Below are 19,321 nucleotides of genomic sequence, written 5' to 3'. Positions count from 1 at the left end.
TGGGTTGGCTCCCACCCTTTTGCCTACTAAAACTGCAGCAGCTTCATGGAAGGGGTTTGTCAGAGGTGTGTGGTGCCTCCAGTCACGGGGAGGTGATTTGGAGGGGCTTAGGGGAGCTGTGCTAAAACTGAGTGGGGAGCAAGCCAGCGCTTGGGCAGCAGCATCCCAAACAAATGAGCACTGGGGTCTGGCTGAGGAGGCTGCTGGCAGTGACAGCATCTTCACCAAGGAGAGGGAAGAGCACAGAAGTGCTTAGAGGGTGGAGAACCTGCCAGCCAGGCCCCAGACACTGCCTGAGAGGGGTCTCAAACAGCCCTGGCATCCAATGATCAAGCATGACTCACTCTCTTTCCTCTGAAACCCATCCACAGTATGAACAAAGCTGTGAGGTTCTCAGCACGAGGAGCGCTTGGGAGATGGGATCATACAGTGAGGTGTCCCCATTTCTGCTGCAGGAAGTTGTGTAGAAGGTGTCTGGATGTCAGGAGACCTAAACAGGAGCTTTCCTGCAAAGCAGGACTGAGAGGAATGCTCAAGAAGTGATTTTTATGAGGTTCTTGTTAATTTGGATCTTGATTCAGATAGCAGAAGTGTTTTCCATATTTTCCAGGCACCCATCTGTCACAGTGATGAGCCCTGCACAGTTCTTGTCAGCAAATAAATGAAATACTCTTGTGAGATTCACTGCATTTAATGCTGGGAGATGAGATCTGGCTCACGAGATACTTATACCTCATACTGCTTATCTTATTGTGTACTGATTTTTGGCCTGGTATTTTAATAGATACTGTTCTGATTGTGTCAAATAATACCCAAGAGCAGAAATAACCAGGCAAGGTCCTAGGAATGATACTGCAGGGGATGGGTGAGTGCCAGGATGAAGGCTGTGGCCATTTATCTCCCAGGAGTCACAGAGATTGCAGGGAGGTCTTGAGTGATGGGGATGGTAGGGAGCAGTTTGCACTGGGATGAAGACCACAGCCATGCACCTCCTAGAAGCCAGAGAGGTTGCAGGGAGGGTCTCAGAGCTGATGAGAAGGGTGGGACTGGCAGCCAGACACTAAACTGGGAAACCTCTTGGGAAGCCTCTGTCACCACTGGCTCCCACCAAGGCTCTGGAACCTCTGAGTTGCTGAGCAGGGCATTCACATGCAACCGGGATGCTGAAGCTCTCTGCCTCCACCAGTGGAAAAACAAGCCAGTGGTGCTGGGGGAATCAGCATTTAATTAACTCGCCAAGCGGTACCGCTGACCAGGATGGGGCGGGCAGGCTTCTCTTGGAGTTAATTACAGCCTTCTTGATGCCCATTAGTAAATTAAAACAATTGCAGGGTAAAGCCCGGCGGAGGCTGGCGAGCGCGGCTGCGGCCACCTGCCAGCGGATGCCAGAGCCTGGGGGCCTCACCCCCTGTGCGTACAGATCCCTGATGCACACTGACCCCACGGATTGCCCTGGGGCATTGTGGGGACAGCAGCCCCAGGGGGTCCTCTGTGAGCAGGGCTGCTGCAGGTGCCCCCTGGTCCCCCAGGAGGGAGCACAGCCAGCCGCTGCCCGGCAATCACTGCCCCTGCAGCAGAGCCCGTGGGGATCACAGGATCAGAGGATGTTAGGGGTTGGAAGGGACCTCCAGAGATCATTGAGACCAACCCCCCTGCCAGAGCAGGACCATAGAATCTACCCCAGGTCACACAGAAATGCATCCAGATGGGTCTTGAAAGTCTCCAGAGGGACTGTGGCCACATCCTGCATCCCCCAATGCCGCTCACGTGGTGCAGAATTGGAAGCTGGGGTAGTCATTACTGCTCAGCTGTGACACACTGAACGAAGCCACCTGTCCTCGGTCGCTGGCCAGGGCTGCCCTGCACCCAGGGCTCCATCCTGCTGACCACAAGATCTCCCTTTCTCTCTCCAGAAACCTACATTTTCTGTAACTCCTCTGCAAATCCCAGTGGCTTTGGAGTGAAGATGACTGGAAGCCCAAAGGGTCAATGCAGTAACCCTCCCAGGGTGTCAGCTGATGACTCAGTTGGGCTGGGCAGCCATCCTCATTCCCCTGCCTGGCTGGCCAATTGCCAGTGCTCCCTGCCCTGCCAGCACCTCTAACCCAGCACCTTCACATATCTTCACCTGCACTCCATTGCCTGCCCTCTGCATGGTTAAACCCCCCTTGCCCACTGCCATGGTACCAACTTCTGGGGCAGCACCCCTGGCATTGAGAAGCCTCTGTCCCCACTCTGGTCAGGCCAAGGCTTCCAGAGTCTCCAAGAATGCAGCCTCAGACAGGCACTGCTGTGCTTTTGCCATAAGCTCCTTACCTGCCTCCTGGCCTGATGAGGGGCACCCTGACTTCCTGGGCATGCCATGGTGTGAACATGCAAAGCAGTAAATACAGCCTAATTATTATTATCTTCATGGGATCTGGTTAATCTGGGTGAGGATTTACAAGCTGTTAGCAAACAGCTGGTCGTGCAGCGTTCGCGTTTTTCTCAGGGGCAGAATAAGCCCATTGGCCACGTCAGCTGGGAGATGCCCACAGCCAAGCTCTGTGTGCAGAGGAGCTGCTCCAAAGCCAAGCTCTGTGTACAGAGGAGCTGCTCCAAAGCCCAGCCCTCTGAGAGGGAGCAGAAGTGCTGTGGGATAACCAAACACCCAGCCAGCAAGGCTGCAGTGGGATGGGGCATGACACTGACACAGCACGGGGTGATGGTGTGGGGATGAGATGCCTCAGATGCAGCATCTTCACTGAGCCCATGGATTTTTAGCATTCAGCAGCTGAGGAAACAGCAGCTGGGGTTAGACCACCTCTGCTACGAGGACAGGCTGAGGGAGCTGAGGTTGTTCAGCCTGGAGAAGAGGGGGCTCTGGGGAGACCTAATAGCAACCTTCCAGTACCTGAAGGGGGCAACAGGAAGGATGGGGAGACTGTTTAGTTTGAAAGGGCCTGTGGTTACAGGATGAGGGGCAATGGCTTCAAACTAGAGAAGGGCACATTTAGATTTGGTATCAGGGGGAAGTTCTTCACTGTGAGGGTGGTGGAACACTGGAACAGGTTGCCCAGGGTGGTGGTCAGGGCCCCTCCATGGAGATATTCAAGGTGAGGCTCGATGAGGCCCTGGGCAACCTGATTTAGTTGGGGATGTCCCTGCTGACTGTGGGGAGGTCATACTGGATGGCCTTTGGGGGTCTCTTTCAGCCTGGACTATTCAATGATTCTGTGAAACTGTGATTGATTGGTCTGGAGAAGAGGAGGCTGAGGGGAGATCTCATTGCTCTCTATAACTCCCAGAAAAGAGGTTGTAACGAGGTGGGGGTCTGTCTCTTCTCCCAGGTATCAGGTGATAGGAAGACAAGAAATGGCCTGAAATTGCAGCAGGAGAGGTTTAGATTGGGTATTAGGGAAATGTCTTTCCTGCAAGAGTGCTCAGGCATTGGAACAGGCTGCCCAGGGAAGTGGTGGAGTCGCTGTCCCTGGAGGTGTTCAAAAACTGTGTAGCCATGGCACTGCAGGGCTTGGTTTAATGGCCATGGTGGTATTAGGTTGACAGTTGGACTCAGTGGTCTTAGAGGTCTTTTCCAACTGAAATGATTCTATGATGGGGTGGTCAGCACTGAGCATGGGGACTAAGAGCTTAGAGAAGTTTGCCAGAGATATTCTCACTGGGTACAGGTGGCCTTGTTCACCTTCACCTCCCTGCAGCTGCCACAGACAGGACTTCTTGAACCCTGGAGGAGCCAGGCAGCTGTTAGCTCCTGCTGCTGGAGGAATTCACTGAAGCCAATCCCAAGATATCCCCTGGAGAGAGGCTTTTTACAAGGGCTTGTTGTAATAGGATGAGAAGGAGTGGATTGAGGCTTGAGGAAGGCAGATTTAGACTGGATATTAGGAAGAAATTCTTTAGAGTGAGCGTGGTGAGATACTGGAACAGGTTGCCCAGGGAGTCTGTGGATGCCCTGGAGGTGTGCAAGGCCAGGTTGGACAAAGCCTTGAAGCAATCTGGTCTAGTGGAAGGTGTCTCTGCCCATGGCAAGGGGTTGGAACTAGATGATCTTTAAGGTCCCTTCCAGGTGAAACCATTTTATGAGTCTATGATGTAATGGGAAATGCCACGCTGGCTGCTGTGGCACAGTCAGCATTGGCAGCACTGGTTCCACATAGCACAGGCTACTAGCAAGGCCAAGGCCTCTCCCAAGGCTCAGAAAAGTTCAGTTGTCCCTTCCCTGGTTTTCTGCCATCCAAGGCTGTACCCACATAGGAACTTTGCAGGGGATTCAGACTCCAGCACAAGGTGCTGGACTGGCAGCAGAGTCTTCCTGGTATGAAAGCCCCATGGGGTGCTGAAGGAAAAGCCAGGAAGAGAAAATGGAAACTCAGAATAAGGTGGCCTTTTGTCTTTGGTGCCTTCTGGGGCTTGCCTGGAATCTCTCATGGCTGATAGCTAAGAGGCAGCTCCAGCTGTGACCTTCTCTGATTTCTACCCTCCCTCTACCCCTGTCCTTCTGCCTGCTGTGAAAGCTGAGGGGCTTTCCAGAGTGGAGCTCCACAATAGTTTTGGCAGGTCTGTCTTTACCAAAGATTATTCCCTTATCCACTTCCAGGTGCTGTCACATCTGGCAGGGTGAGCTACTCAAACAGGGCTAACTGCCAGGAGAAATGGAGCCATGGCTGAGAAGAACTTAAGTGAGGGTGCTCATACCAACCTGCAGAGCCATCAGGTCCCCATGGCACACATCAGTCCTGTGCTTAGGGGCAGACCCCTAAGCCTCATTCTGATGAGAGGACACCAGCAGGTCCTCTCAGTTGATGCCTCCCTTGCACCATGGTGGTGTCCCTTGCTTGCAGGAACTTGGAGAGGTGCTGGTGAGAGTGTGGGACCTTCAGGCCAGCCTCCCACACAGATCTGGGCAGCCACCAGCACAAGGGACTTTCTCTGGGAAATTCTTCAACCCTCTCCAAGGATGGAGATCCCACAGTAACTGTCTCAGGCTGCACCACTGCCTCAGCAAACAGTAACTGCCTCAGGCTGCACCACTGCCTCAGCAAAGAGGCTTTTCCTAAAGTCCACCCTGAACCCCTCTTCTTGCAAACCACTTCCATCTGTGGCCAGGCAAAGCCAGACAAAAGGGTGTACTCAGCTGAGAGGCTGTGCTGCTCAAAGGGTGTGCTGCTGGCTGGGTGTGGTGATGGCCCCAGCAGGGGCCAGAGTGTGTGTGACTCCTGCCTCTCCACAAGCACAAGAGCCACCTTCTCAGATGGGTCCTGATAGGCTCTCAGTATCTGCAGTTGGCTCTTGGGGACCAGCATTTGCCTTCCATGGTCATCCTTGGCTTGAATTTTGCACTGAAAGGGCAAAAGCAGTTGTGTCCATTCCCTTCTCCAGAGCTCTTCAGCCACCATGATCTGTCAGGGTGCAAGGGCAATGCCCCATCCAGGAATTAAGTAAGAACCCAGGCTGGGCAGGGTGGGTAGTTCAAGGCAGGCTGATCATCCCTGGTCCCTGCAGGACCAAGCTGTGAGCTGGCACAATGGTGTGGCAGAAAGGGACGAGCAGGAGCCGAGCTCTGCCCTGGCAGTCAGCACTGCTGGCACTGCTGGCACTGGGGAGGGAGGTGTGGTGAAGGCAAATGGGATTTCTGAAAGGGAAATGAAAGGCCACGTATCTCCATGAGGCGAGGATTCAATTTGTGTCACACAATCACATTTCCTTCTGCAGTCTGAAATAATTACAGAGCCGAGCGGGGTGAGGAGATCTGATTCAGAGGCACAGGGAGGAGAGCAAGTTCTGAAATAAAAGAAGACAAATGCAGTCATTAAGATACAATAGGCTGCACTTGCCCCTTAATTAGACTTTCTCTTTGATTAAGCAGTAATTAAATATTACCGTGCTGAAAGAGATTTTTTTTTGTGGCCCTCTGAAGCCCTAATGTATTCTTAAGATGTTTGTGTGACAAGCAGGGGCTGCTGTGGGGCAGTGAAGGTGGGAGGGAGGATGTTGCCCATCTACCCCATCGCTGCAGAAGCAGCCCTCCTGCCCCTCTGCTCCCTGGAGAGCAGGGGCTGGATGGCTGCTCCTAGTCTGGGTTGCTCTAGGAGCCAAAAAGTGGCTGTGGGGAAGCCCTCTACTCCCAGCCACCACCAGCTCAGAAGCATCTCCAGCATCTTGGCATCAAAGAATCATAGAATTGTTCAGGTTGGAGAAGACTTTTGAGGTCTTTGAGTCCAACCATTATGTCTTACTGAACTGTGGGGACTCCTGGGTGTGGGATTCAGGTGCCAAGTCCATTATGGTGCTGCCATCCCATGTGTGTGGGGTTTGGAGTCATAGAACAGAACCATAGAATCACTTAGGTTGGAAAACACCCTACAAGTCTTTTAAATCCCTCCAAGGATAGTGACTCTACTCCTGCCCTGGGCAGCCTGTTCCAGGGCTTGACAACCCTTTTGGGGTAGAAACGTTTGCTGATGTCCAACCTAAACCTCCCCTGGTGCAACTTGAGGCTGCTTCCTCAAGGCTATTTTGGAAGCTATTTTGGTTCACCTCATCTTCTGCATGGAGACCATGGCCTTTGTGGCCCCAGGAAATGCAGGCATCTTACAGCCCAGTCCCAAGCTGGCCCAGCTGAAGCATATGACCACGATTCTGACAGCATGACAGCTCCTCTGGGGCCAGCTGCCCCTGGAGGTTCACCACCCCAAGCTTTGGGAGCAGTCCGGGGAAAAGAACTTGGAGCCTATCAGGCTGTTAGCAGCAAACCCAGAAACATTTATGATGATGAAACATCAAAAGGGAAAGAAATGTCAAGCCCCTATTCCTGGACATTCTTGAGTGGGTAAAAATAGCCCTTGGATGACCCGGGGGGGAAGTGCTTCTGATGTCTTAATGCAGAGCCCCTGCTGTAGCCCCGTGGGCTCTGTGCCACTCACAGCCCTGCTTGCAGGCTGCTTTTTGCAGGCCATAACACGATGGCTCTTGCTGAGAATTTCACTAGAGGAGATTGCTGTGTTCCTTGCCTGCACAGCATGTACTTTGGGTAATATCTTTGGCAAATTTGTCCATGCTTGTGTACCCAGTATTTTCTGAGAACCTAGAGAAAAGATCTTTGAGTGTGATGGTGATGATGCTGTTAAACCTTTATTGTATCAAGGAGAACAAATCAGGGTGAGAGAGAAGCTGCATGGAGTCTGAGAAATGTTGAGCTGTGGTAGTAATCTGCCTTAGTTGTTTAATTTTGCTTAAAAGTGAAAGGCCAGCAAGACTGGAGTTGAAAAGAGCTGGTGATGCTGAGGTGTCGTGGGGGAGAGTATGCAAGCCCTGTGTCATAGCCATGGTCCCTCTGGCTGAACATCACTGAAGTCTAGACACGGGTAGGGAAAAGATTTAGGATGGATGGTTGGGCTCCTCACTGGTCTGCAGGGTATGGCTCCAGCACTGCACACCCCTCTGCAGTCTGTGCTGGTATTTTGATGCAGGCCTGACCACCACCTGGCCTCCCCAAAGCCAGTTACGTGGTTGGGATGGGCTGAGTCCTTTGCACCATCCCTGTGTCTCCCATCAGCTCAACTTCTCAGTGAGGACCCTGTTGGGACAAAGCTTGAACAGAACTCTTCCTGTCTCTGTTTTACAGAAGAACGAATGGCTGTGCTTGAACTGCCAAACTCAGCGCCTGCTTGAAGGCAGCCTCGGTGACCCTGCCCCGATGCCGATGCCTACCCCAAAGCAAACGCCCACCAGCTCCCCGCAGCACCGGCCGCCAGCCGCTGGCCCGCAGCAGAGAGCACCTGCGCCGGCAGCCGCCGAGCCGACGGCACCCCCCGAGCGGCAGCCCTCACCTGCAAAGACCCTGCGGGCTGCTGAGCAGAGCAGGACCCCAAGCCCTGCCCCAGCCGAGAAGAAGCCCCCCGCACCAGCCGAGAAGAAGCCCCCACCGCCAGCCGAGAAGAAACCCCCGCCGCCAGCCGAGAAGAAGCCCCCATTGTCAGCCGAGAAGAAGCCCCCACTGCCAGCTGAGGAAAAGCCACTGCCCAAAGCTGTTCTGGAGCCTTCCCAAGCTCCTGAGAGCACTGCATCAAAGGGGAAGAGCATAACTCCCAAACCAGAGGTGGAGAGCAAGGAGAGTCGGGCTCTCCACGAGGCACCACGGGCCAAGGAGCAGGAGGTGAGCTCTTGGGGTGTGTCCTGCTCTGAGCATCCCTGGCTGCTGCATCCCACCCAGGGCTGGCATGGCGCTGAGCGTGCCTCCGCCAGTGGTTGTGCCCAGAAATGGGAATTTATTCCAAGCTGGGGCAGAAACCAAGTTCTTGAGGCCATTTGCATGGGGAAATGGCCTTTTGGATAAGGGTGACCTCAGAACACTGCACTCTCGTTGTCTCAGCACTTCCAAACTGCCCAGGAACTTGGCAGGCTCCATAGCAGCTTGCTGATATTTGCCTTCTCTTTACTATGGCTCGATCAGTTTGGGCATAATGTGGTAGTTCAGGTCAGCTTTGGCCTTTGGAGTTGTTTTAAAAGGATGTAAGCACAATTGAATTTGTTGTTAAATGGAAAATTCCTTCCATGACATTGCACACTGCAGCAGTGGGCATTGCTCAAGCTCCTCATCCCACCTTGTTACAAATTCAGTGCAGTTTGGGCAAACACCTGGCTGCGCTGAGATGCAACCATCCTGGCAGCAGCTGGCACAGTCCCCTGCAGGAAGGGAATATGGAGGGAGGTCTCCACCAGCCAGGAATGGACAGCCACCCCCAGGAAAGACACTCCTTGCATCCCTGTCTGCTGGCACTTCCAAAATCTAGTAAGGTCCATGGTCCTTCAGCCGTAGTGACAGGCCTTGCTGGTAGCACTGGGGCCAGAAGTGAGGGCACTTTCCTCGCAGCTCAGAGGTTTGTGTCCATGCTACCTAATTGTAACATCAATTAAAAAGGCCTGTTTATTTCTGCTGGCATCTAATGAGGGCCCTGAGGGCCACCCTGCTTCTGAAGACTGCTTTGCAGGGCTGTCAGTCAGGGACATTAACATTCATTAAAAGGTGGCTGCCCCCAGCAAAGCTCCTGCCCTCTTGGTGCCACCGCAGACCCCTGTCCCAAATACCAGTGCTTGCACGTCTCCCCTCACAGGCAGCTCTGCCCTCACATCCCTCCCCCCAGGAAAGGGCATGTGTCCATAAGTACCCCAAGGCTTAGAATGCCATCGCTGGCTTTCTAAGTGGTGGGCAGCAAAACAATCAATGTTGTTATAGGACAGGTTCTTGGGTTAGTTACTGGGAAGGTAACGCTGTTGGGGTTCAGTTTCTTACACATATTTGAGTCCCATGATGCCACTTCCCCCAGAGATATTTGCTGTGCTGTCCCCTGCTTGCAGCACACCCTTCCCCTGGTCCCCTGCCTTTATTAGCAAGCACACAAATTGCTGACAGCCCCCAATGCTGCCCAGACTGTCTCCGTGTTCCCCAGACAAGAGCGTGGGGGGAAGCAGGGGGAGCAACTCTGGAGCCACTCAGGTCTGATGCTGTGCTCTCCCTCACTCACAGGATGGGAGCAAGCCTTACCCCCCGGACCTGTCCCGCAGCCCCCAGAGCCTGAGTGACACTGGCTACTCTTCTGACGGCATTTCCAGCTCGCAGAGCGAGATCACCGGCCTGGTGCAGCAGGAGGAAGAGAAGCTGAGCGGCACTGGGTTGGCCGGGCAGAGCCCCCCCAGCCCCTCCGAGCTGACCAAGCTGGAAAGCAGCATGCGGCCCCTTCTAGAAGGCCGGGGGACCCCACCAGAGCCCACTGAGCGTGGCAAAGGCTCCACAGAGCCGCGGGAGGAGCAGCGGCAAAGGCAGCGGCCCCGGTACCTCTCCATCGCCCCCGATGCCTTTGACTCTGATGAGGAGCTAGAGGACATCCTGGAGGAGGATGAGGACTCGATGGATTGGGAGAGCCGGCGGGAGCGGCGGGAGAGCGCAGAGTCCTCGGACGAGTTTGGCAGCAAGCTGCGGCACGACTACGTGGAGGACAGCAGTGAGGGAGGCTTCTCGCCGGTGCCCCCGCGGCCCAAGGGCCGGGAGGTGGAGGTGAGCGATGAGGAGTTCATGCGGAGGCAGATCCTGGAGATGAGCGCGGAGGAAGACAACCTGGAGGAGGAGGAGGAAGGGTACGGGCGTGCCAAGTACAGCATCCCCAAAACTGGGCAGAAGGCTGAGGCAGAGAAGGGCAAAGAGCCGGCATCGGCCAAGCGGCGCCTGCCACATGGTGCCAGCAGCATGTACACGGAGGAGAGGAAGGAGGTGGAGGCGGCAGAGGGCGATGACTTGAGCACAGCCCAGGGTGGTCTACGGCGCTTCAAGACCATTGAGCTGAACAGCACAACTGGCTATGGCCGAGAGATGGAGGTGGGCCAGGAGGCAGACACCAGCATGGACCGGGAGCCCGAGTTGGAGATGGAGAGCCTGACAGGTTCTCCAGAGGAGCGCTCCCGGGGCGAGTACTCCTCCACTCTGCCGGCCACAACACCCAGCTACACCTCAGGCACCTCGCCCACATCCATCTCCTCCCTGGAGGAGGACAGCGACAGCAGTCCCAGCCGCCGGCAGCGGCTAGAGGAGGTGAAGCAGCAGAGGAAGGCTCGCCACCGCTCACATGGCCCCTTGCTGCCCACTATTGAGGACTCGTCTGAGGAGGAGGAGCTGCGGGAGGAAGAGGAGCTGCTGCGGGAGCAGGAGAAGATGCGGGAGGTAGAGCAGCAGCGCATCCGGAGTACAGCACGCAAGACCAAGCGTGACAAGGAGGAGCTGAGAGCTCAGCGGAGGAGGGAGCGCTCCAAAACCCCCCCCAGCAACCTCTCCCCCATTGAGGACGCCTCCCCTACTGAGGAGCTGCGGCAGGCAGCAGAGATGGAGGAGCTGCACCGCTCATCCTGCTCTGAATACTCACCCTCCATCGACTCAGAAGCTGAGAGCTTTGACGCCGTGACCTCCAAGCTGTACAAATCAGGCAGCGAGTACAACCTGCCCACCTTCATGTCACTGTACTCCCCAACAGAGAAGGCAGAAAGCAGCCCCAGCCAGCCTGCCAGCAAGCCCCTCAAGAGTGCTGAGGAAGCTTACGAAGAGATGATGAGGAAGGCAGAGATGATGCAGAAGCAGCAGGTCCAGCAGGCCCAGCCAGCTGTTTCCTACAGCAGCACCTACCAGCAGGTCGGCTACCGTGGCACCGGGGGCCAGAATGGCTTTGAGTACCAGTATGCAGAGGAGTACCAGTATGGCGGCGGCTCCTCACGCCCCTCCCAGCCCAGCTATCCCAGCGCTCTGCCAAAGGTGGGGGCGGTGTATGAGGAGATTCTGCAGACCTCGCAGAGCATCTCCAGGATGCACCAATCCTCCTCCTTTGACCTGGCCCTTGAACAGGGCGAGAAGGCGAAGGGGCAGGAGGAGGCGTACCCGGAGAAGCACTTCCTCAACACCGAGAGCGCCTATGCTGACCTGATGAAGCAGAACGGTGGTCCCCTCACCCCTGGCACCAGCCCTACACAGCTCTCCGCTCCTGTCTCCTTTTCCACCTCTGACAGCAGCACAGCCAAGGCCATTCCTGATGTCCGGGTCACACAGCATTTTGCAAAAGAAGGGCAAGACCTAGCCAAGCCCCAGAGCACGCCGGCCACGCCCAGCCCAGTGTCCAAGGCTGCCACCACTCCTTACACCTACAGCAAAGGTACCAGCACAGTGACAACAGCAGCAAGTGGCCCTGGGAGTGTGCCACGGAGCTACAGCTCCCCAGTTCCAGAGGCCACATCAGTAGCCAGCAGAAGCTACACTCCAGTGAAGAGCACTGTCAGCTATGGCTCTCAGACAGAGGACACCAGCAGAAGCAAGGCGGTTGCAGAGATCAGTGTGCAGACAGCCAGGGAGAAGCTCCCAGCAGCGAGTGACAGCAAGCCCCCAGCACCCAGGACATACTCCTTCTTCAAGAGCTCCAGCCCTCCGCTCTCCCCCACCTCCCCCACGCAGAGTCCCACCCGAGCCTTAAAGGCCACCGCAGAGTTTTCCACACAGACACAGAGTCCCCTTCTTCCCTATGAAGGTCTCTCTGCTGCCACTACCAGCCCTGCCACCTCTTCCCCCATGGTGGCACAGGGAACGCAGACACCACACCGGTCAGGCTCACCACGTCTGACTCGACAGGCCTCCTCGCAGGATCACCCCTTCATGGTGATCACTCTGGCAGCCGATGCGGCCAGTCAGACCAAACCAGTCAGCTCTGGCTCCCTGACATCCCCCACCTCGTCCCCCACCAGGCCGAGCCGGCAGCTGCCAGGACACAGCTACAGCCAGACACCAGAGCAGGAGCAGCCACCAAGTGCCTACATCAGGGCACAGTCAGTGAAGGAGCATGCCCAGAAGGCACCTGCTGTGACTTCTGCTGCCGATGGCATCGCAGGGCTGTATAGCTGGGGAGCACTCCCTGCGGAAAACATCTCCCTCTGCCGCATCTCCTCTATCCCTGGCACATCTCGGGTCGAGCCGGGGCCCAAGGTGCCAAGCACTAATGCTGTGGACTTACGGACTGCACTGAAGTCTGCCCCCATCATCATAACAGACCAAGGCATGGATCTCACCTCCTTGGCCACTGAGGCCAGGAAGTACTGCCTGACCTTGGACCACATCCCAAGTCGGCAATCCACAGCCATCCAGCCCTTGATCATCAACCTCAACGCCCAAGAGCAGCCCCATGCCATCATCGCTGCAGCCAGCACTGCTGGCCTGGCCATAGCCTCTCCCATGATCCTCTCACAGTCCAAGCAGCCTGTGGTCTATGGAGACCCTTTCCAGAGCCGGATGGACTTTGGGCAGGGGACCGGGAGCCCCGTGTGCTTGGCGCAGGTGAAGCAGGTGGAGCAGGGTGTCCAGACAGCTGCTGTCAGAGCCAGTGGGGCAGCTGGCAGCAAGCCTGAGCCCACTGCAGCCCCTCAGAGCAAGTTCGCGAGGTACAGCATGCCAGGGCAGATGGTGAAGAAGGATGTGCTCATGGCACAGGCCGGTGGGACGCAAAACATCGGCGGCCTCCCGCAGACCTTCCCACCGGAGCCTGCCCCAGAGTTGTACCGGGCAGTGCCAGTGGAGCTGAAGAGCCAGAGCCCTCTCCTCGCCCTGGGAGGCAAGAAGTCCCAGGTGATGATGGTGCAGATGGAGGAGGAGGCAGCTGGTCCAGTGACCAAAGTGCTGAAGGAAGAGCCACCAGCCAACGTGCTGGACCTCACCGGCGTGAAGCCAGAGAGCCAGGTGGCCTGTTGTGACATGGTCTACAAGTTCCCCTTTGGCGGCAGCTGCACTGGTGCTTTCAACCCCACTTCCAAGATGCCAGAGAAGAAAGCTGGGGAGGCAGTGGCCCCTGTCCGGAAAGCCAGTGCCCCCCTCTATGGCAGCAGAGAACCAGAGCTGCCAGACGCTTTCCCTTACCGGGAGCAGCCAGCCCCAGCACCTCCACTCTATGAGGAACAGAAGTTTTACCCAACTGGCAACTTTGGGCGCCTCTACTCCTCTATGTCAGACACAAACCTCTCTGAAATTGGGATGAGCTACTACCCCATGAAGGTGGATCAGCCCTTCCACTCCCCGGCAGGTGATGCTGCTGTGGACCTCAGCACCATGAAGCACTCCTACAGTGTGGGTTTCGCTGAGGGGGGTTACCTGGGCCAGGGGCTGCAGTATGGCTCCTTCTCTGACCTTCGTCAGCCAGCAGACATGCTGGGCCACCCACTTCCCATGCGGAGGTACAGCTCAGTCTCCAACATTTACTCTGACTACCGCTTCTCACCCCGGGGGGATCTGGCCAGCTTCCAGGAGTCCAGCCTGGCCCACTACAGTGCCACCACGGCACGCGAGATCAGTCGCATGTGTGCTGCTCTCAACTCCATGGACCAGTATGGGGGCCGGCACACCAATGGCCCTGACATGCTGCCCTATGGCCCCGGTGCTGGGCCAGGGGGCACAGGAGGGCTGGCAGCTCAGCAGCAGGGTCCTACACCCCCCAAACCCAGCGGTATGTACAACCCAACCTTCCCCGAGCCACGGCAGGGCTTTGGCAGCCTGGCACAGTACAACGTCCCTGGTGTTCGCCTAGGCACCGTCCGGCAGATGTTCCCTTCCACCGCCACCGTGCGAGCCGCCGATGGCATGATCTACTCCACCATCAACACACCCATCGCCTCCACGCTGCCCATCACCACCCAGCCAGCCTCAGTTCTGCGGCCCATGCTGCGTGGTCTCTACAGACCCTATGGCCCTGGTGGCGTGGCAGCCGTCCCACTGGCCAGCTTGACCAGGCTGCCAGTTGTCACCCCACGTGTCCCGCTGGCGGCACAGGGCCTCTACCGCTACCCAGCCCCCAGCCGGCCAGCCCCAGCAGCCTCTTTGATGGAGACACCTGTCTACCTTGGCAAGCCTGTCAGCACTGCAGCAGGAGCCGCGGGTGCTGTCCCTGCTCCCAAAGCCCCCACTGCACCCACCAGTGGCTTGCAGAGAGCAGAACCAGCAGGAGCTGGTCCTCGTGCTGAGGGGACGGTGGCATCAGCAGCACCTGCAGTGGCCAGCAAGGAGGGTGGGCAAGCAGCCACGGTGCCCAAGGCATCACTGGAAGGGACTCAGAGGGAGGAGCGGGAGAGGGAAGAGGAACGGCAGCGCAAGCAGCAGGAGCATGTGCTGCAGCTGGAGCGGGAGCGCGTGGAGCTAGAGAAGCTGCGGCAAATGCGGCTCCAGGAGGAGCTGGAACGGGAGCGCGCGGAGCTGCAGCGGCATCGGGAGAAGGAGCAGCTGTTGGTGCAGCGGGAGCTGCAGGAGCTGCAGTGCATCAAGCAGCAGGTGCTGCAGCAGCAGCAAGAGGAACGGCATGCGCAGCTGGCCCTGCAGCGGGAGCAGCTCGCCCAGCAGCGCCTCCAACTCGAGCACATCCACCAGCTCCAGCACCAACTGCAGCAGCAGCTGGAGGAGCAAAAGCGGCAGAAAAACATCTTCCCTGTGCCAGCTGAGCCCACCACCCGCCTGCCCGAGGGTCCTGCTGAGGTGCCACGGGGCGTGCCACACAATGGGCAGGCATGGCCGCCACCAAGCCAGGTGCCCCCAGAGGGGCCAGCTGGCCCTCGCTACCCCATGCCGCAGCGGCCACTCAGCAGCTCAGCCTCGGACATGTCACTGCAAGTTGAGGAGTCCTGGGAGCCTGGTCGGGGCATCAAGAAGAGGAACTCAATGCCACGGCTGCGGGATGCCTACGAGAAAGAAGCAACACGAGAGGCCTTTGCAGCAAGGAAGACAGCGGACAGCAGTGTGCAGACAGATGAGGAGGATGGGGAGGAGCGGTACCTGCTGTCACGGCGGCGGCGGGCACGGCGCAGCACAGACTGCAGTGTGCAGACGGACGAGGAGGACAGCGGAGAGTGGGAGCAGCCTGTGCGCCGACGGCGATCCCGGGCCTCAAGGCATGCTGACTCTGGCACCGAGAGCAAGGCAGAGGGAGCGGCCCGTGGCACAGCCAGTGTGGGCATTCAGACCATCAGTGACTGCTCAGTGCAGACAGAGCCTGACCAGCTCCTCCGTGTCTCCCCCTCCATCCACATCACCACCCATGATCCCCGGGTGGAGATCGTGAAGTACATCTCGGCCCCAGAAAAAACACAGCGTGGCGAGAGCCTGGCCTGCCAGACAGAGCCAGAGCCAGCTCCCCAGCCTGGCGTTGTGGTCCCCCAGCTGACAGTCCCCACCACCATCCCACCCTATTCCACCAACATCCAGATGGTGAGCACTGGCCCCTTGGACCCTCACACTGTCCGGCAGCAGACTCTGGGCAAGTTTGAGAAGAAGAAACCAGATCCCCTGGAAATTGGCTACCAGTCCCATTTGCCTGCTGAGTCCCTCTCCCAGCTGGTGACCCGCCAGCCACCCCGCTCTCCCCAGGTGCTCTACTCACCTGTCTCCCCGCTGTCCCCTCACCGCCTCCTCGAGTCCTCTTTTGCCACCAGTGAACGGCTGAACAAGGCTCACGTTCCCCCACAGAAGCACTTCACTGCTGACTCGGCCCAACGCCAGCAGACGCTGCCACGCCCCATCAAGACCATGCAGCGCTCCCTCTCCGACCCCAAGCCCATCAGCCCCACTGCCGAGGAGGCCAGCAAGGACAGATTCTCCCTCTACCAGCACTCGCTGCTCCCTGGCACCCAGGTATGTGGGGAATGACCTTTCCCTCAGGGAACAGCCTCAGGAGGCACCTCAAGACATTTCAGTTTCATTAGCACTGCAGCAATTAATATTTTAAAGGGCTGGCTTCCCGTGGCAGCTGATGGCAGCAGGTGGGCATAGATATATATACCAATGCCAAGAGACAGAGGGAGGCCTTAGAGCTCCACTGGCTGTGGGAGACCGTCAGCAAGCAGGAGCTGGTGGAAGGATCAGGGCTGTGCCCTGCCCCAGCCAGGTCCCCCTCCTCTCCTGAGGAGCAGTCACTAAGCACGGCTCCATTTTGGGTTGTGGCAGCTCCCGTTCCCACCTTTTTCCCCACACGCCAAGGTTGTCTTGGGCTGCTGAGTGCCCAGCAAAGAGCCCTGGGGTAATTCCCAGGGCAGCAGCAGGCTCTGGCTGCTCTCTCAGGCCCCGCTGCTGAGTGCCTGAGCACGAAAGGCAGTTTTTGTGGCAGGCGGCGGTTGCACACGGCCGGCTTGGCGCTTGGCCGGCTGCCACCCCTGGTAATTACTCATGGAAAGCGCCCTGCCTGTTACTTCCATCCTATTTATTGTGCTTTTACATAAACGCCGCTTCCTCAGTGCGTGGGGGAGCACGTGCACAGCAGCAGCCTTGCCACAGCCCCAGGGCACAGCAGGAGCTCCATGATGCTCAGGGTGGGGGAATATGCAGGGATGCCTACTTGAAAACCCCTGACCAGGTGTTCCTTGCCTCTGCAGGTGGCGGGGCTGCAGTCAAGCCCACTAGCACGCAAGGTGAAGCGGACGCTGCCCAGCCCGCCACCCGAGGAGCCCCATGTTCCCCTGGCCAGCCCAGCCACCTCCCAGCTCTACCTGAGCAGCCTGGCCACCAAGGCCACTGCACCAGTCACCAAGGCCAGCCTGCTGAAGGAGCTAGACCGTGACCTGAGGCTGGTGGAGCACGAGGCCACCAAGCTGCGGAAGAAGCAGGCGGAGCTGGACGAGGAAGAGAAGGAGATAGATGCAAAGCTGAAGTACCTGGAGCTGGGCATCACCCAGCGCAAGGAGTCACTGCTGAAGGATCGGGGTGGTCCACGGGACCACCCTTACCTGCACTTCCCTGGGGACCGCCGCGACTACCTGTCCGACAGCGAGCTGCACAGCCTGCGTCTCGCCACCTATGACAGCACTGGCCTGCGCCCCACACCCGCTGGGCAGTACCCTGACTTTGCCTCCACCCCTGCCTCGTACAATGCCTACCCATACCCCACTCCACAGGGCCCTGCTGGCTTCCCACAGGCGCGTCTGCAGCCTCCCCAGTACCCCACAGCCAGCACCACACAGGATGAATTGCAGGCAACCCCAATGCCCACCTTTGCCTCACCCGCCGCCTTCCCGGCCCCCGGCACTGCATACTCAGAGCTGGGCACCCCAGGCCAGCCAGGCTTCCGGCCCCAAAACTCCTACCAAGCCCCGAGCGCCTTTTCTGGGGCAGCCACTGCACCGGCAGCGCAGCCGACCCTCTACCAGAGCCCTGCAGACATAGCTGGTGGGCACCAGAAGCCACGGCAGACATCCCTGGCTGACCTGGAGCAGAAGATCCCCACTAACTATGAGGTGATTGGCGCAGCTACCAGCACCTCTGCTGTTCCCGATGTCACCTTCAGCACCGCACCGGTGAGTGGCAGCTACGAGCAGTACAAAGCACCTGAAGCCCGGCCAGGTGAGAGGGCCAGCTTGGTGCAGGGCCCCTCGGCCAGCTTCCCTTCTGAGTCCCTCTACACCAGCCTGGAGCAGAACATCCCTCGTAACTACGTGATGATAGAAGATATCAGTGAGCTCACCAAGGAGAGCCCAGCAGTGGAGGGGCAGAAAGGGGAGCCAGTGGGCACAGGTGCTGACAGCCGCCATGGCAGGGAGAAGACTGAGCTGGGGGATGCTGAGAGCTCCAGCCGGCCCTGCTGCTACACCAAAGCTGAGGAGGAGTCTGAGGAGGACATCTATGATCACCATGGCTCCGACTATAGAGGGAAGAACAGCTACCACAGGGGCATGGAGAGCAATGGCAGAGTGTCAGGGAGCTCCACCAGCTCATCCTACTACTATGGGGACAGTGAGTACCGGCACTCCTCACGGGTGGACAAGCATGGCCCTGGTGCACCACTACCAAAGCATTCATCCAAGAACCTGGCCCCTGCTGTTGTCTCCTCAAAGCGCAGCAAGCACAGGAAGCAGGGCATGGAGCAGAAGATCTCCAAGTTCTCCCCCATTGAAGAAGCCAAAGATGTGGAATCAGACTTGGCCTCCTACGCAGTGACAACCTCAGTTGGAAGCAGCAACGTGGCCTCCAGGGCCAAGAAGATGCAGGACGAGATCACCTATGGCCTGAAGAAGAATGTCTATGAGCAGCAGAAGTACTATGGTGTCTCCAGCCGGGATCTGGTGGACGAGGAGGAGCGGGTCTACTCTGCCAGCAGCAGAACCCGCTCCTCTGGCTATGGGGTGGAGAAATCCTCCAGCAGGGAGGTGGGCAGCAGGAGCAAGTCCTACGAGCGGGAGGGTATGGAGCGCTCCCAGAAAGGCAGCTCCAAGCCCTCATCCCTCAGCATGAGCCAGAGCCGCGGGCGACCACCCATCCGCACACAGCACTCGGAGGAGGAGAGCCCTGTCAGCCCCCTGGGGAAGTCAGTGGGTGGGTCACGCACTGCAGGGGGACCGGGCCCCCAATCAGCGGGGGATCCCTGCTCCCCATTCTGCTCCAGCCACTCGTTGCCTGATGTGCAAAAGCACATCAAAGACGTGCCAAGGAGTCACTCGTACAAGCACGAGGAGGGCTACGGCATGGACGATGCCCATTGCGTTGTCTCGGACAGTGAAGGTAACGGCTCCCCATGGTGACGACCCCAGAGCATGGCACTTCCCCGGGGCATGCCATCCGTTCGTATACAGAGACACTCTCACTGCCTCAGTTTGCTTGACATGTGCCTTCCTCCCCCCTCCCCGGGTGTTCGGTGTTCACCAGTCCTGTGCGGTGCCTTGCCGTGCTGTGTCACATCCCTGCCGGCACAGGCTGTCCCTCGTGCGCATGCCCGCCGCTTGCCTCTCCCGCCTCATTGCATGGCTTCCTCCCGTGCAGCCTCGAGCGAGAGATTGA

The 19,321-nt window shown here is 57.8% G+C and overlaps 1 protein-coding gene across 3 annotated transcripts in view; it reads left to right on the top strand.

Annotated features, from left to right (window-relative positions):
• BSN (bassoon presynaptic cytomatrix protein) overlaps nt 1-19,321 on the top strand; it is a 123,828-nt gene that overhangs the window by 99,373 nt on the left and 5,134 nt on the right. For all 3 annotated transcript variants that reach the window (XR_008462534.1, XR_008462533.1, XM_054166916.1), the window contains exons 4-6: nt 7,625-8,155; nt 9,527-16,189; nt 16,927-19,045. Coding sequence is in view for 1 of the 3 variants with exons in the window: in XM_054166916.1 (XP_054022891.1) it covers nt 7,625-8,155; nt 9,527-16,189; nt 16,927-19,045 (9,313 nt within the window). In the remaining 2 variants the exon portion in view is untranslated. The remainder of the gene's footprint in view (nt 1-7,624; nt 8,156-9,526; nt 16,190-16,926; nt 19,046-19,321) is intronic.

Source organism: Dryobates pubescens, chromosome 1, assembly GCF_014839835.1.
Source record: "Dryobates pubescens isolate bDryPub1 chromosome 1, bDryPub1.pri, whole genome shotgun sequence".
Classification (NCBI taxonomy): domain Eukaryota; kingdom Metazoa; phylum Chordata; class Aves; order Piciformes; family Picidae; genus Dryobates; species Dryobates pubescens.
This window is presented reverse-complemented; position numbering and strand designations above follow the sequence as displayed.